Source organism: Typha latifolia, chromosome 7 (genome assembly GCF_019914945.1).
Source record: "Typha latifolia isolate L0001 chromosome 7, TyphaL0001v2, whole genome shotgun sequence".
NCBI classification, from domain to species: Eukaryota; Viridiplantae; Streptophyta; class Magnoliopsida; order Poales; family Typhaceae; genus Typha; species Typha latifolia.
Window position 1 is genome coordinate 13975159 of NC_133092.1, and position 16385 is coordinate 13991543.

Sequence of the window (16385 nt, forward strand, 5' to 3'; positions counted from 1 at the left end):
GTCACTTACTCTCTCTCTCTCTCTCTCTCTCTCTCTCTCTCTCTCTCTCACACACACACACACACACACACACACACACACACACACACACACACACACACACATCTCTTTCTCGCCCACTTACCTTTCCTACCTCACCTCCCTCGCCTCTTTCTGAAACCTCTCCACTCTGGTTATCTCTTCCTATAAATATCACTCCCAGAGTCTATTTGGCCTCCAGTTTATGGAGGCCATGACAAAGTCTATAGAAATCCCGGACTGCTACTACCCAAAAGAGCCCACCTTGGTGTGTCCAAGCAGCAGCACACCAAGGCATACCCTCTACCTCTCCAACCTTGATGACCAAAAATTCCTGAGATTCTCCATCAAGTACCTTTATGTGTTCAAAAGACCAATTGTGGTGGAATCCTTGAAGGCTTCCCTCTCTAAGGCTCTGGTGGAGTACTACCCTCTTGCTGGGAGACTCAGAAGCAGTGAGGAGGATGAGGAGAAGCTTGAGGTGGACTGCAATGGTGAGGGTGCTCTTCTGGCAGAGGGCTATGTGGATCTCACTGCAGACGAGTTTCTTAAAGGTTCTGCAAAGCCCAACAGGTCTTGGAGGAAGCTCTTGTACAGGGTGGAAGCTCAGAACTTTGTGGGTGTCCCGCCTCTTATCATCCAAGTGAGCTCTCCTTCATGTCCATGCTTATGAACCCAAAAGGCTTGATGTTAATTAGATCATTTACATTTTTTATATTTCCTCTTGTTTTGTTCTGGTAGATTCTTTCAAATATTGGTATAATAATTTTAGAGAAGTAGGATTGATAAGGTTCAGCTAATTTCTTGGGCTTTGATTTGGACTGCTAGTATGCTTCCCAAAGATGGCAAAGTATATGTGATGGCTATGGATGTTGAACCTTGTGTCAAAAGCTTGTCTAGGGTGCATGCATATTGCTATATTCTTCTCTTATCCTACTCTTTTTAGGCGTGGTTTTGCTTTGTCTTGATATCATTCTTTCTTGGATTTAACTAAAGCATATGTCTGTACTCTCTGTATTCTTCCCCCTTTGTTTGCTTTTCTTTTTTCTCCATCACAATCCTCCCATCTTTAACAGCTAGAGCTAGGAGAAATTACACCTTTTGGCATTTTTATCTTCTTTAACTATTTATTCTTTTAATTTTCTCATTTAGATTATAAAATTTAGAGTTGCTTCCTTATTGTGATTTCTTGAACATGCCCAATTGTTTAGTGACACAAGTTTTGTTTCCCTTAACCTAGTATACCTAAAATTCTGATGACAGCGGTCTCGGTTGAAGATGACACTCACTTGTTATTTGGATACAAATTGCACCTATTGCTTTCGAGAAAATGACTCCTCCTCACCTTTTTCACTACTAGTTATCATGTTGGAGTTGGCTCTTTAACCACTGTCTCATGTTGGCCTACCAGTTGGGCTCTTCTATATCACAACGTTGACAGCATCGGTATCGATCAAATTATCGGGTTATCAATCTGAGTTGAATCAATTTCTTGTTTATGGCAATTTATTCAGAAATGCATGCGAGTTATAATTAAGGTTTCCAAATTTCTATGAGAAGTTATCTTATTCATGCGGTGCCTCATAGTATAGTATTTCTTTGAGATGATATAGATGATGCAGAGAGTGTAGGAATATGTAAGTTTAAAAGCAAAGCAATGCTTGATGATATCCTTTTTCCTTGTGCTCAGGTGACTCATCTAAGATGTGGAGGGATGATCCTCTGCACTGCCATCAACCACTGCCTCTGCGACGGGATTGGGACAGCTCAATTCCTCCATGCATGGGCACAGATCAACGCGAAGCCTAATTCGGACCTCATGATGATCACTCCTTTCCATGACCGGCATATGCTGAAACCTCGAATTCCACTCGAAATCAGCTTCTCCCATCCTGAATTTAATGGCCACCCAGCCCATGATCCCTCTTTCAATCTCCTCACACAGATCCTCCTCTCTCAACCTTTAGCCCCTGTCTCACTAACCTTCACACCCTCCCATGTACTCCACCTCAAGAAGCAATGTATCCCCTCACTAAAATGCACCTCCTTTGAGGCCCTCGCATCGCATGTTTGGCGTGCCTGGGTCAAGTCCTTGGACCTCCCTGCCTCTCTTCGAGTTAAGCTCCTATTTTCAGTTAATGTGCGCAAGAAGCTAAAGCCTGAGCTCCCGCGGGGCTACTATGGCAATGGCTTTGTTCTAGGATGCGCGGAGACGTCGGTGAACCAATTGGTCACGTCCAACGCGCACTATGGGGTGAAATTGGTGCAAGAGGCTAAAAATTGCATCGATGACAGTTACATACGGTCGATGATCGATCTCTTGGAGGAGAAGAGGATGAAACCGGACCTCTCCGCGAGCTTGGTGATCTCCTCGTGGTCGAAGCTTGGATTGGAAGACTTGGATTTTGGTGAAGGAAGGCCACTCCACATGGGCACTCTAGCGAGTGAGATCTACTGTCTGTTCTTGCCAGTGACCGGTGATCTGCATGCATTCAACGTGCTGATCTCGGTTCCTCAGGCTGTCGCAGAGCGGTTCGAGCATTATTGCCTCAAGGGTCTGGATAGCAGGGAAGAGAAGGAAGACATTGAGAAGGTGAATGGAGGAAGAGGCTATTGTTTAGATGTGGTGTAAAACTTTGAGATGATACTTTCTCTCTACTTTTCCCTCCAATGTTCAAAATTCAGTTATTAGTTTCTGAATGTTTTACCAGTTTACACAAAAGGCAGTGTCACTTTGATAGCCACAGAATTAGGACTTTAGGTTCAACCAACTCCACCAGAGAAAGATGGGTTAAAAAATAATTAAGTGCTCCAATTGCAACTCTAGTAACATTTTATTGGCCATCTACATTAATTATGGACATAGTAGAAATATCATCTCAAATATTTCAAAGCAGTCAAAAGAGTCCAGACAAGACTTTGCAAGTGTATGACAAACTAATATATCTGGTAATATTCCCATTCCTTGCCTCAAAAGATCGTGTTTGACTACAATCACGAGAGCTTTATTCTTGTGTAAATCTTGGATTATGCCATTTTGACCCTAATGAATGACGAGTTACATAACAAAAGAACTAAACTAGTAGGTGACGTACATTTAATCCTCAATTCCAGCGAAGCCACGTATATATATTTATATATTATTGTACAATAACGTGTTATCAAAATAAGGTAGTGGATGGCTCTTTACAACGACTAAGGTGCTCTTCTCTACTATTAGCAACTGATAAAGCTTCTTTATTATTATTATTATTTTTGTCAACCTATTAGTATAAACATAGATGGAGAAGATGACAGCGAGGAGGATAATAGGAAGAAGACGAATGATGATAATAATAATAAGTATAAAGAATACCAGTGCATTAGACATGCTGTCTCTAAATTAATCCAATCCTCTTTGTATCATATTCCGATTAGATTAGCTTAGCTTGCATGAATAAATAAATAAAATTATGGTTACCAAACATTTGGTCTCTCATGAATGGAATTCACTAGCTTTATTTTAAAAGCCCCAAATCTTCCATGCTCGCCCTTTGTTTATTGGCATGATCTCCCTCCCATATCTTCTTAGTTTTGCTCAAACCGTGGATCGTGCACGCTTGTCGGCGAGATGTTGCTTTATTTATGGGCGATCGAGTTTGGTTTTAATCTATTGCTCTACTCTACTCCCTGGTCAACTAAATAAATTGATTCTCATGTCTAGACAACATACACATTGCACATCAAGTATAAGTACATCTCTTTTTGGCTGGCAATGTTTGAGACTATGGGCTTTGGGATTATTATAAGTGTCATCGCCTTTTAATTCTTTTATTTAAATTCTAGGTAAATAGTGACATCTTGAAAGTTTATAACTTTGTGGGACCCGCATCCTACTAATCCTAGGTGAAGGTTTTTTTTTTTGTTATGATCATAGCAGCTCCATTTATAACTACAAAAATAGATTATTATTATTATTATCTATCTGAGATGGATGAAGTGCTTATTTAATGTTTATGATTCTAAATCATTAAATCGATCATTAAAGTCGAGCCGGCCCGGCCCGGCCCGGCCCGTTAGTTTATGGGTTCAGGCCAGGCCTGAAGCCCCGAACTGAGAGCGTTCCGGGTCGGGTCCTCGGCCCGAACTTAAAGCTTCGGATGTCGGATATAGTATCTTTGATATAAATCGGTCCGACCCGGATTCGATACCCAGTTACCCCAATTTAACCCTAACTCCTAGATAACATTTCCTTTTACCACTCCCAGGAGAGAGAGAGAGAGAGAGAGAGAGAGAGAGAGAGAGAGAGAGAGAGAGAGAAGAAGAAAACACACTACTTCCGTCACCTCGCCATCCGCTTCCATAGTCCGCTGCCTCCATCGCCGTCGTTCCACTTCTCCGTCGCCCCAATTTGGAATAAGAGGATTTCCGATTTGTTGGAAGGTGCATTGTTTTGGAGGAAGAATTAGGACTAGTATTTGGTTCGGAATAGGATTAGGAAAGGAACAGTCTGTCTCATCCCTCCCCTTAAACAATTCGCGGTTCTGCTACTTATCCCTCCTCGTCCAGTAATTTCTGGTCAACTTGATTTGCGCTTCCTTTTATGAGTAATTTTTCCTGATAATTCTAGCCGATTTCTGATTCCAATTTCTTGTGGCCTCATATATGTAATGTGATGTGTTGTTGCCCTACTATAGGTAGAGCTCTTCTTTGTTCTCCATATTTTTTAATCTTCTAGTTTTATTGCTTTGGTGGAGTTATCTTCTTTTTAATTATGTCTTGCAATCCCATGAACTAAATAAAGAAAGAGGAATTAGATTAAGTAGATCTGTGCTAGGATTGCTAAGAAATAGACAATAAAAGACTCAATTTGATTTTTTTTTTATTGTTGGATTCATTGTTTCATTGTGCCAAACTTATTCACCTATTTCTGATAATCTCTGTTTCTGCAGACTCCATGATCGATGATTTCGATTCCATCGATGATATCCTTCTCGGACCGAAGGAAACTACTGGTAATGGTCTACTAATTGCAAAATGATAATTTAGTTATATATTAATTGGCCATGAGGTTAACCACCATTGTTTTCTTCTTTGCCAGAACAAGCGCCGGGTCGGTTTCGACCCAAGTCACGTTCGAAAACCACTAAAATGATACCTGGGCCTTCCAAAGCTTCTGCTGCGGTGGAACCTCTTCCTCCCGCTGTCAAGCCTCAGAGTAGTGCTTCTGGTATTAAGCAGAAGGAGGAGGGGTCCAGTCTATCTTTTAGTGTTCTTGATTCCTGTACTATTGCCCCTGATCACCATGTAGTTCAAGAATCTGTTGATCAAACACAGAGCATTGATTCTGAATGTTTAACATCCACTGGTGACAATGAAAAAATTCTAGAGCCTCTCTCAAGTGAGGTATATGGAACAAGTAATTGTTTTTCACTTCTGTATGATTTACTTATCTTACTTTTGTATGAAGGCAAAGTCCTTTTAGTAAGTTGTTACAGTATTCAGGCTGCAGATGTGCTCTTTGGCGTGGACTCTGTTGATGATCTCATAAACCCTGTCTCAGCCCCTGGTAGTTCATGGATCAATGCACAATTGCTTCTAGCTTCCTTATTTTCTGATTTGTTTTCCTTTGCTTGTATAGTATCTAACTCATTGTAGGGTAGATTTAAGTCAAAAGCCAATATACAACCAAAAAGGAAAAAGCTTGTCACTCATCCTTCTTCTGTTTCAGGCGTAGTGGAATCAATGGAGGCTTCAACTATCAGTTCTAGTAGATCAGATCTGGATGTCATTTCCTCTGAACTTCATATAGCACATGCACCACAGCAACAAAAGGAAGAAGCGGTAATCCACATTGATGCTTCTCAGGATGGATTCCAAGTATCTGAGATCGACACTAAATTGCATCTAGATCCTGATAAGTTTGAAGCAGAGGTAATGATTTTTAGATCTCATTGGTTTGTGTATTATGTTTTCCTTTGGATATATTTTTTCTTCCATTTTTTCTTAATTTTATGAGAATGTCATTTATCAGGAAATATTGGAGTTTTGCAGCACAGAATCTCAGGAAGAGACACTTTTTCAGATTAGTGAAACCCAAGGTAAGTACTACTTTTATGACTATCTTTGCAGTAGAGTAGAACTTTGGGACAATTATGATTCAGTATTTATGACTATGTTCTGTTCACCCTCATATCATACTTTGGATTACCTGAAAAATGATTAATGTTGCAATTGTTTGAAGATTTTCCAATGCTATCACGTCTTTGATCTGATCACTTTGTACCTATGGGATTTGCTTCTTTATAGTTAACCATCCAACCTGAATCCAATTTTAGATCCCACTATTGATTTGGTTTCAGTTATATATTTAAGGTAACTGCATTTCATTTCAGTCCACTGCTACTGGTGGTGACTACCAAGTAGTGATGGCAACAAAATTGATTCCTTGTAATTATCTTCATTGCACTATGTGTGGATTATCATGGGAATTCTAATATGAATATACAAGAGGAGGTTATTCCTTTTTTATGCTTTTTCTGGGTTATTTGTAGGAAAAAAACTCTTAGATTTTACTAATAGCAAGATTAGACTCTTTAAACTGAATGCGTTCATTTTTATACTAAATGCATATTTTTTTATAATGAAATGCATATAATTTATACAAGAGATCAGCACAAGTGCGCACAAAGACCCATTTTTGCTATTTTAAAAACTAAAAGGCTTTTTTATGCATATACAAATACCCCGTTTTTTCTGCACTCTCTGTTTCCTGATTATTACTAGCATTTGATATCTGCAGTACCATATTTTAATTAATTTCTGTCAATAATCACATCTTTTGATATAAAGGGAATGTAAATTTTCTTAGCAGTTAAAAGCATTGGGAATTTCCAATGTAAACGACAGAAAGAGGGGAATGGTATCTCAGTATCTTTTGTTACTCCTGAAGCTTCTGAGGCTGCTTCTCCTGTGGAAACCTGCTCGCAGATGAGGGTTTCCAGTGGACTAGATCTTTCTGTCCAACCTATGACGAGTGATGAAAATTTGGACAACCCCCTGCAGTCATTGCCAACAATTGCTGATGGGAGTGGAAAACTCTGGCAGAGTTCAGGAGAACAGGTATTTTTACACCCACCATGTTAAGCTGAATGAATTATAAAATTTATGTTTATCTTATTGCATCCTTACTTTCTTGGTTTACTTTTGTTCCAGACTTTTCTTAGGGAAAGACAACATTTTAATGGAGGCAAAGATGTTGGTTGTGAAGTGCGGTCCCAAAATGTTGAAGATCTTGAAGATGTTGAAGATCTTGTAGGACCTAGGTCGGGAAACCTTGAAGATGTTGGAACTAGCAGACCATCCGATGATGATCTGGATATTGGAGACTCTAACATTTCTCAGATGGATGAAGACCTGAATGATGCTAGTGATGATGAATATAGGGCTGAAGATACAACCGAGCAGAAGAAAGTTCCTGGAAAGTCAAGGAAGAAAAAAAATGAAAATGAAAAACCAACTCAGAGGCACAAGAGAACCTCCAAGAAATCTGATATACCCCCGGAAGAATTACCTAAAGCCAAGTTTACCCACAGAGTACGTCGAAAGAGAAGGCTAGGTACTTCTGCAGCTGTTGTTTTCATCTATAGACAAGTTAATAGGCTTTATGTTTATTTCTAGACTGGACAAATGTACTTAATAAGTTAATATTGATAATTGTTGGGGCTCTAATTTCAGTGGACAAGATTTTGCTTGACACGCCTGAAAGCGAGATTGACCGCAGGCAAATTAGCATAAAGAATCTCATATTGCTAGCAGAGGCTAAGGAGCGAAATTGGGTAAGTTTGCTTCATTGCTGAGTAAAGTAATAGTCGGCCAATTCGTCTATCCTTATGTGTGCTAATATTTTGCAGAATAAAGAAGCAGAAGTATTGGGGAAACCCTCTTCCAATAAAAGGTATGGAAATTATGCAGGCAATTGTTAACAAGAAGAATAGTTTCTTATTTACGATTAGTATTATCGTCAACTTATGTAGGAATCTTTTAGCTTTTATGGCTTGATAATTTAGATGTTTTTCTAGAGAAGTTCTCTACCAAAATGTTGTTATTTGTCTCTTAGCATGCTTGGACTAATACACTGCAACTAATATTTTCTTATTAGAAGCCACATTGATGGATTAGGCTGAGTTATGCTTATTTAAATGGCATCTTTTCTCAGTATACTACAAGTACTATGGTTGAATCCACCAGAATCAAGTACGATACATTACAAAATTTTCTCCGATTTGAGCATTCCCCTCCAATTTTGCATGATATCCATATGAATTCCTTATTGCATGCAATTAAAAATTTTAAAGTTATTGAAGTTGCATTTAAATGTCTGAGGCCATTGGTTTCAAGTTTGTTTTGTATAATTCTAAATATCATTAATTAGTGCATGTCTAGACTTAGCTATAGTTTTTATTCAAATTTGAGGGATACATCATAATCATCTAAGAAAACTCAAGGCTTTATCTAATAGAACCATTTTTCTTTAATGTGGGGAGTATGAGCTATCAAGATGTCTCCGTAGCCCAAACTAAACTAGCCTTATTAAATTTAATGGTATGTCATAAGTATATAGGAATTAACATAACATCCTAACTTGCTTTATAAAAAGTCTACTTTCTAGGGGTAATATTGTGGACATTTAAGTTGTAGTTTGGCATATGGACTTTTTCAAGATCTTTTTTATTTTTTATGGATCATTCAAGAGCCTAAAGGCTAGATATAGACAAGGGTCAACCCTCTTAGGCCACACCAAGCTTTCACTAAGCTTTAGTCAATATACTAAGCCGCTTAGTTTAGGCTTCAAATCATATGCGTTGTTGAACTATTACTCCAAACTAACTATGGTCGTGCCACAGGCACGGATCGTGCTAACCACCGGCCGGCACGACACGTGCTGCGACACTTGCTGCCGTAAGAGAATGAGAGAAAGAGATACTCACATTTGCCATTGTAGTCGTTGTTGCCATCGCTCGCCGATCGCCGCCCGCTTTGTGCCCTAGCCCCCGAGAGAGAAGAGAGATCGAGACAGAGAGAGAGAGAGATCGGGAGAGGGTTAAAAACTTACTCTCTCTCGATCTCTTTGTCTCGATCTCTCTTCTCTCTTAGGGGCTAGGGCACGAAGCGGGCGGCAAGCAACGAGCGGCGGGTGGCGATTGGCGACGAGGTCGATGGTGAACGGCGATGCATTAGGAGGGGTGCCGTGCAGCACCCTCGTGCCACGTGCCGGTACGCTGCTGGCACGACAAGTGCCGACCGGCACGCCCCGTGCCGATTGGCACAGCCATTTTTGCTCCAAACTAAATGGTGCTGAGACATTGTTCCAAACCATCTCGTTATTGAGTTACTCCAAGCTAACCGCATCGTCAAGCTATCAACCGAGTAGAGTCTGAGCCAAGTCATTAAACCACTAAACAAATTTTTTTATAATAATTATTTGAGATTAGAGTCGATTCTACAATCTTCTTAGTCATAGGGAAGGGCACAACCAACTCTACTAGAGTTGGTTGATTCCTTTTCAAAATTTATCCAATATAATAATAAAAAGTGTAAAATGGGTGTTTCAAGATCTTCTATACTGTGAATTTTAGAATTTGTTGCATGATCCTTCCTCTCGTAATGATATGTTGTGCTTCAATGCCTAATTTTGATTTGTCACTTAAGCAATTTTTGTGTTCACTCTTTTAGATGAAAATGATGTATTATTTGTAAGTTCTTAATTTTATTTAATTCTCAATATAAAAGATGATCACAAAAATTTTAATGAAAGTAATTAGGGAATCGGTGAAAACAAGGTGGTCAGAATGATATCTTATTGACATGCAAAAGTACAGAACAAGAATGTATTCCAGTATTTGTTTATGTAGAATCTATAGTTTTTGTACATGTATGACTAATTGACTATATTCATATATTTACATGTAAGCATATGGATGGACAAGGAAATAAGTACCATGGAAGTAAATTGTCATCATGGTTTGTAATGCTTTTGTCGTGTCATAGAGGAATATTCTTTCAACAGTGAGTAACGTGTGCTATTGTTTCTTAGTAGCTTTCTTATACTTGTGGCCTTTCAATTTCTTATAGCATTAGATGGTGTTTGAATTGAGAACACTAGAGATTTCACATTTACTGATAAGAAGACAATGGAAGAGTATAGTTTGGATGGTTTGTTAAAGTCCAATATAGTTATAAATGGTGCCATCAGAAGAATCTCTTTTGTTGAGCTGTGGATTAAAATGGAGTAGGTGGTCTTACATGAAGTGAGGTATCACTGTTGCCATATTGTCTTTGTAGGATTGGTTGAGTTGTGACATGATAAGCCCTCTTATAGCTGTTTAAGATATTTAAAAAAAAACTTTGATGTAAAATCTGGAATTCAATTATATAAATTTATGATTCTATTTCTTAGGGGGTTATCTTCCCTCTGACATTAGTTATCGCTGTTATTTAGTAACTCATTGTTTCATGCGCAGCAGCACTAGTTCCCTTCCCAGAAAAAGAAATCTAGACGATTTTGATTTTTTTGGAGATCAAGAAGAAGAAAACCATGATAATGAGGAAACAAACCACCACATTCAGCAAAGTTCAAGGAAACTAAATTACCATTCATATATGAATAGATCACAGTCAGTGAGATGGTCAAAATCAGAAACAGAACTGTTTTACCAGGTATCTAATAAATTATTCCCATTTTATGCTATCTGCACGTTTACTCAAGATCACTAATGATGAGACTTATGGACAATTATGTTTGGTTAGTTTTTTTACCATCCATGTATATGGTTTGCAAACTTTTTTATCTGAGTTCTGACCATTCTATCTACGTTACTGTTTGATCTTGTGTATGAATTTTATCTATACTTTCATTGGATATGGTTCAGGCTATACGCCAATTTGGAACAGACTTTGCAATGATACAACAGCTATTCCCTAACCGTACACGTCATCAAGTGAAACTGAAATATAAAAATGAGGAGCGTAAGCATCCTTTGCAAGTCCATGATACTTTATTTCACCGCTCAAAAGGTGAGAACCTGCCTTTGCTGCTTTGCATTGAGTTTTTTTCTTTATGCTTGCTGTCTAAATTTTGAAATTCACATGACTAGAGAAGTGTTATATCAAAAGTGGCAAGTCTTCAGCTATTGGATATTTGATATTTCTATTGCTGCTGCATTCAAGAGTGAATTTACTCTCTCTAGCAAGTACCCGTATAATTCTGTCTACCTGAGCTTTGTTCAACCTCAATCAAAGGATGGCATATGTTCAATACAAGTTGAGATAATATTATGTCTTGTAATTTTACTACTGGATCTCTTTGTAGTTATAGGAGTTTATGCATACAGAGGAGTGTAACATGAGAATATGGCTCATTAAGTGAGGAAAGAATGAGCCAAAATTGATTGCTTTTATTCCTTCTTGTATACATGGTATGCAACCTTAAACTCGTAGAAGGAACTTCTAGCACTCTAGGGACTGTGTTACCAAACCTCCATTCAGCCTGCCTCTTCACTTTTCCCTTGTTAAAATTTGACCCTCAATAGGTTTAACCAAACAAGAGGAGGCAATATGAGTCGAGGTGATTAATGTTGTAAACTAATCAATGTATCGCAATCATTTTCTTCCTTTCTACCTATTATTCCTCTTGATTCCTTTTCTTAATATAAGCCTCTGTTGCTCAATGGAAAAATGTTTTCTTTAGCTTTGTGGGAAAGGTCTTAAGCTTTTTCTATGAACATTAGAACCAAAGAAGTAGCATGTGCATATAGTTTTATTGTTGCAAAGAAACAAAGTGGAGGGCTCCACCAACAGATATTGGCATTATCATCTTATTGTTTTACCTGCTTAAGTTTTTTGGTGAGAAGTTATATAGAATTTTTTTTTTCTTTTGATGATGATCATCCATTTATTGCTTTGTATGCCAACACTTCTGAAATGTGATTGATCTTGAGCATGCTGTAGAGCATTGAAAACTTCCTTATTATGTTTTATGTTTTTTTTACTTCAGGTTTATTTTGTTATTCTTTTTTTCCTTGCAAGCGGTTTTGTGTGTATTGATATGGCATACTCGTCAAAAATTGAACTTCATTTGTTCAATTTTCTCAGATCATTCACATTTTGAGAAAGTAATTCAACTGCTTCAAGTTCAAGCTGAGCAAGACCCTCTGAGAGATACATTCGAGAATCAGGAGACAGCATCACAGGATAACACTTGTCAAAATGAGGTTCCTCTCATACATTAGTGTTCCCATATTTTAATATTTCAATGAGTGTAGTCTGCTTTCTGATGATCTGTTTTATCATATCAGGAAATGATGGATAATAATAACAAAAAGGAGGAGGCCAGTGGTTGGGCAGATCAAGCACATAGTTCTATTAACTCTAATATTGGGATTCATGGAGATCAAAGTCCTGCAGAGGCCAATGATTTTGAAGGTTTGTTTGATTGGGACCTTGAAGATATGGAAAAAGACGTTTTCAACGCCACATAAAATGCAAAACTCGCTCATTCACTCCCACAGAAGAGTTTCCAAATTAATGAATGAGAAAGCTGGAAGGTGAAGTCTGTTCTCATGGGTTCCTTTTCTTTTTCTTCCTTTTTCTTTTTTTGACTTCTGTCAGAGTACCGTGTAAATGTCAGGTTTAATGAGCTAAAGTCATTTCACATTATTCATCTTTGTGAATACAATTGGTTATGTTATTATGTTTGGGCACTTCTTGAAACAATTTTGGCTGGATTATCCTGCTTATAATTGGGTATGTGCTATTGTATATATTTTGTTAGGCAAGTATGAGTCACACACAGTATTATTTAGTAAGTGATTTTTTTTTAAAAATTTATTATTGTATCAATATGTGTTTTGAGAAACAAATATATTATATCAATATGATGTTATAATATATGTGCTGGCTTTGTACGAGTACGACTTATCCTAAACCTTTTGCCTGTCGTTTTTATTTTCTTTAATTTTTTTGTTTTTTGTTTCTTCAGTGGAAGAGCTGAAATCTCAATTGAACATTGCATGACAAATTTTACCGATATTTCAGTTATATTAAAATGATTCAGAATGTAAAGGAGTATCAGCTTCCCAACAAAATGAAGGTTGTGTGTTTCAGCTTGAGTACTCTTCTCCAGGATTGTACCCATTGGAGTTTTACGGTTTGTCTATTATTGAGTACTTTGCCATTATGCTTTTCGTTAATTTTAATGGATTTAGTGGAGCGGCGTTGCATTTTTTTTAGCCTTGCATGTTTATCCATGAATGATGCCTCTACTGGATATCAAGTAATGTTTCTGGATTGTCTAATGAAATTATCTACATCCTTTCTTTTAGTTATGAAACAATAAATAAAACAGGAACCATTTGTGCCCCCTCCCGCTGGTAATGATTCATCACTGTGTTTGTAACGGGTGATAAGCTTAATTGGATCATCGGAAGCTCGAGAATTTTAGAGATGATATTATATTATAAGCTTTGTGAACCGTGTTTTCAAGCCTCCTGCTCAACTAAATTAGATGGAGGCAATCTAAAGCTGGTCAAACTTAGGAGAATCATCATTGAACGACTAGAAAGCTTGCTTTCAGCTGGTGGTGGACTGCCTGGTGGTCTCTTTTTCCAGAGCTTTTTGCACTCTCCTTGTTCTGTTTCATCCTTTTAATTCTACAGCCTTTGATAACACAGAGGACTGGGCGGACTGGGTGGCACCCCAGCTGCAACAGGATAGTCCTGTTTAAGAACACCTATCACTTTTTCTTCTGTTTGGGGGCACTCAATTGAGTAGTCTTTAGAAAGGTCACCTGTGACATGGAGAGGTTACATGCTTCTAGTCCATGCGTGCCGTAATACAAGGCCATGACACCAGGGTGATGCTGCTATTGTGTAATATTTACATGCTTTACCAAAACTTGCAGGTCAGTGCCACTCAAAATTAGAGTTGAACATCTACCATTGTTTCAGAAGAAAAAGAGTGTAACTAATTGTAGTTTTCTATTGAATGTATGGAATACTATATCAAACAACAAGCATGACAAAGCATCTAATTTTATAGCTGTTATGTATGCTTTATACGAATCTGTTGTACTCTCATGAAAAAGACCTTGAATACTATGTTTAACTAATCATAGATTTGATGATGCATTTCATTACTTGTGCAAGCTTCTACAACCAAGTTATACCAAGGAATGATGCAAAAGAGTAGCTTACATCTTGTGATCAAGGGTCAGGCGTGAAAGTTAAGGCTCTTTTTAGAACTATGTTATATAATGCTGTGAATTGTATCAGCTGCAGTCCTATTCTGTAAACCAATGTACTGCGTTTATTTGTACTATTCTTGGTAGGACTTCTATACATGACTCAAGACGAAATAGTAAGTATATAGAAGGAAAGAAAGCTATCTTCTTTTTACGTGCTATTTGCTCTTTTAGGACCAGGCTGTTTATTGAAATTGATGTAAATTAGTAAACTATGTTAGTCATCTAGGCAAACAGTCTGCAACTGAGAGTACTTTCTCTTGCTACTATATTGATGATTTGAGTAATATTTCTAGAATCTTTAGATGTTTCCTAGCTTGGAGAACCAAAGTGACTTGTAAGACATGTTAGGAATATTTGAACTTTTTTCTCTCTCCAACAAATTGTACATGTATCCGAATCTATATGTCTGTCTCAGATCTTTCATAGGGTCCCAATACAAGATGGTCGGTGTGGTGGTCCTCTTGACAGCACTCTGTTGTCTTCGAGTTAGGCAAAGATCCTCATAGATATCCAAGAGAACCATGAAGTTGTTCTCTCCTCAGTTTAGCTTCAGTTCCATGAGCAATCTATTCAGGTTGTGTGATAAAGAATTAGCTTTTTCTAATAAAAGATACTGCAACTTTTACTAACTTCATAAATGAGTAGGAATCATATGGGTTTGAAACTACTTAACTCTTCTCTTCAGGATGCAAGTGTTCATTAGGCATCAATTCATTCTCTTTTTTATCTTCTTTTTTTCTGTTGGGAAAAGGCAACCATTCATTCTTGTTGGGCCAGATTAGGATATATTGACAGCAATAATTTAGATGAAATTATGGAAGGAATGACAAATGATACCTCAAATGGAGGCGCAAACATTTATATTATCCAAGTCTTCTTTGAATCTCATTTCTAATATCTGCATTTTTTTACATTTCTATTTGCATCTACTGTACTACACTCATTATATTTGATATCTCTGATGTAATTATAACTGAGGTTCTGTCCCAAGTTCTTCTCAGAACCTAAGAAAAAAAAAACTGTTTGTTTGCCAAAGATATCGAATATGTAATTCTCATCAATAAGTTAGTAATATGTTATCATTTCAGCTGGCTACTCATAGTATAGTATGAAAAATTTCGTACCGGACAATGTATAGTTGCATTTGGGTCTTTATGCTTCAGTTTTAGTCCTACAGAGTATGGATCTGACTGTCTCAATCTTAAATTTGATACTTCGAGTCTCAGATGCCTAATAACTTCATCATGGATATATATATATATATATATATATATATATATATATATATATATGTCTGTATGTGTGTGTGTGTGGCAACACAGCGAACATCTATGGTTGGAGTTAGATGTATGAAAAGCAAAGACAGCCATGTCCCATGTGTTGGAATTCATGCCCTTTGAGGTTCTTAAAGTTATATATTCTCTTTCACTCCTTTGTCTTCTTCTTAAACACTTGTGTTAAATCACAAGCCCAGGACCTCTTTTTAAGGGGGCTAGTCATGGGTATAACTTTATTTTGCATTTGATCTTTGATCTCGGTAGCAAAAAGCTTATGGGCCAAAATAATTCCCCCACTATGTCTTATCCTATTAGATTGGTACCATACTTTGAAATATATAAGGTTTATCATGGTTTGTTAATCCCAAAACTCTATCAATCTCATTAAATAAATAGGAGAGAGAGAGATTAAGAATCTAAGTGGTTGATTAGGTTCATAGTGGGAGATAAATTATGCCGCTTAGCAGAGGATGAGATAAGAGTATAATGTGGGGGCATCTTGGAACAATAGTTTGATCAGCCAATATTGATTTGAGCATGATGAAGGGAATGGTCCTTAAAGTTGTCAATCATGGCATGAACTTCTTTAAGTCGTGCGATTGTAGAACCTTGTCAGTTAATCAAAGGTGATTCTCTTTTGTAAGGATATCTCATTTTAGTGTGAGAAAGAGTGCTTAAAGTGACTGGAAGAGATAGATTATAGTATTATCTTTCATGAATTGCCATTCTTTGTGCATCTAGAACCAAGTCTTTCTGGGCATTAATTCAGCAAAATTGCAAATAGAATCTTGATTTCATTCATGAACTCT

At 37.5% G+C, this 16385-nt stretch overlaps 2 protein-coding genes across 18 annotated transcripts; both read left to right on the forward strand.

Annotated features, from left to right (window-relative positions):
- LOC140791648 (alcohol acyltransferase 9) lies at positions 1-2740 on the forward strand. Its single transcript, XM_073142255.1, has 2 exons — positions 1-661; positions 1709-2740. The coding sequence occupies exons 1-2, from the start codon at positions 224-226 to the stop codon at positions 2648-2650; spliced, it is 1380 nt and encodes a 459-aa protein (XP_072998356.1). The 5' UTR covers positions 1-223; the 3' UTR covers positions 2651-2740.
- A 1474-nt stretch (positions 2741-4214) lies between these two features.
- Positions 4215-12771, forward strand: LOC140792328 (uncharacterized). Of its 17 annotated transcripts, none has more exons than XM_073143253.1 (14): positions 4215-4440; positions 4950-5012; positions 5099-5403; positions 5503-5566; positions 5729-5931; positions 6032-6098; positions 6872-7119; positions 7213-7615; positions 7735-7835; positions 7911-7954; positions 10521-10716; positions 10929-11073; positions 12151-12269; positions 12354-12771. In XM_073143253.1, the coding sequence occupies exons 2-14, from the start codon at positions 4955-4957 to the stop codon at positions 12534-12536; spliced, it is 2136 nt and encodes a 711-aa protein (XP_072999354.1). In that variant the 5' UTR covers positions 4215-4440; positions 4950-4954; the 3' UTR covers positions 12537-12771. The 17 variants fall into 17 exon arrangements, with proteins under 17 accessions (XP_072999354.1, XP_072999357.1, XP_072999356.1 ...); XM_073143256.1 differs by having other exon boundaries at positions 10524-10716; XM_073143255.1 differs by having other exon boundaries at positions 4255-4565.
- The last annotated feature ends 3614 nt before the right edge of the window (positions 12772-16385 follow it).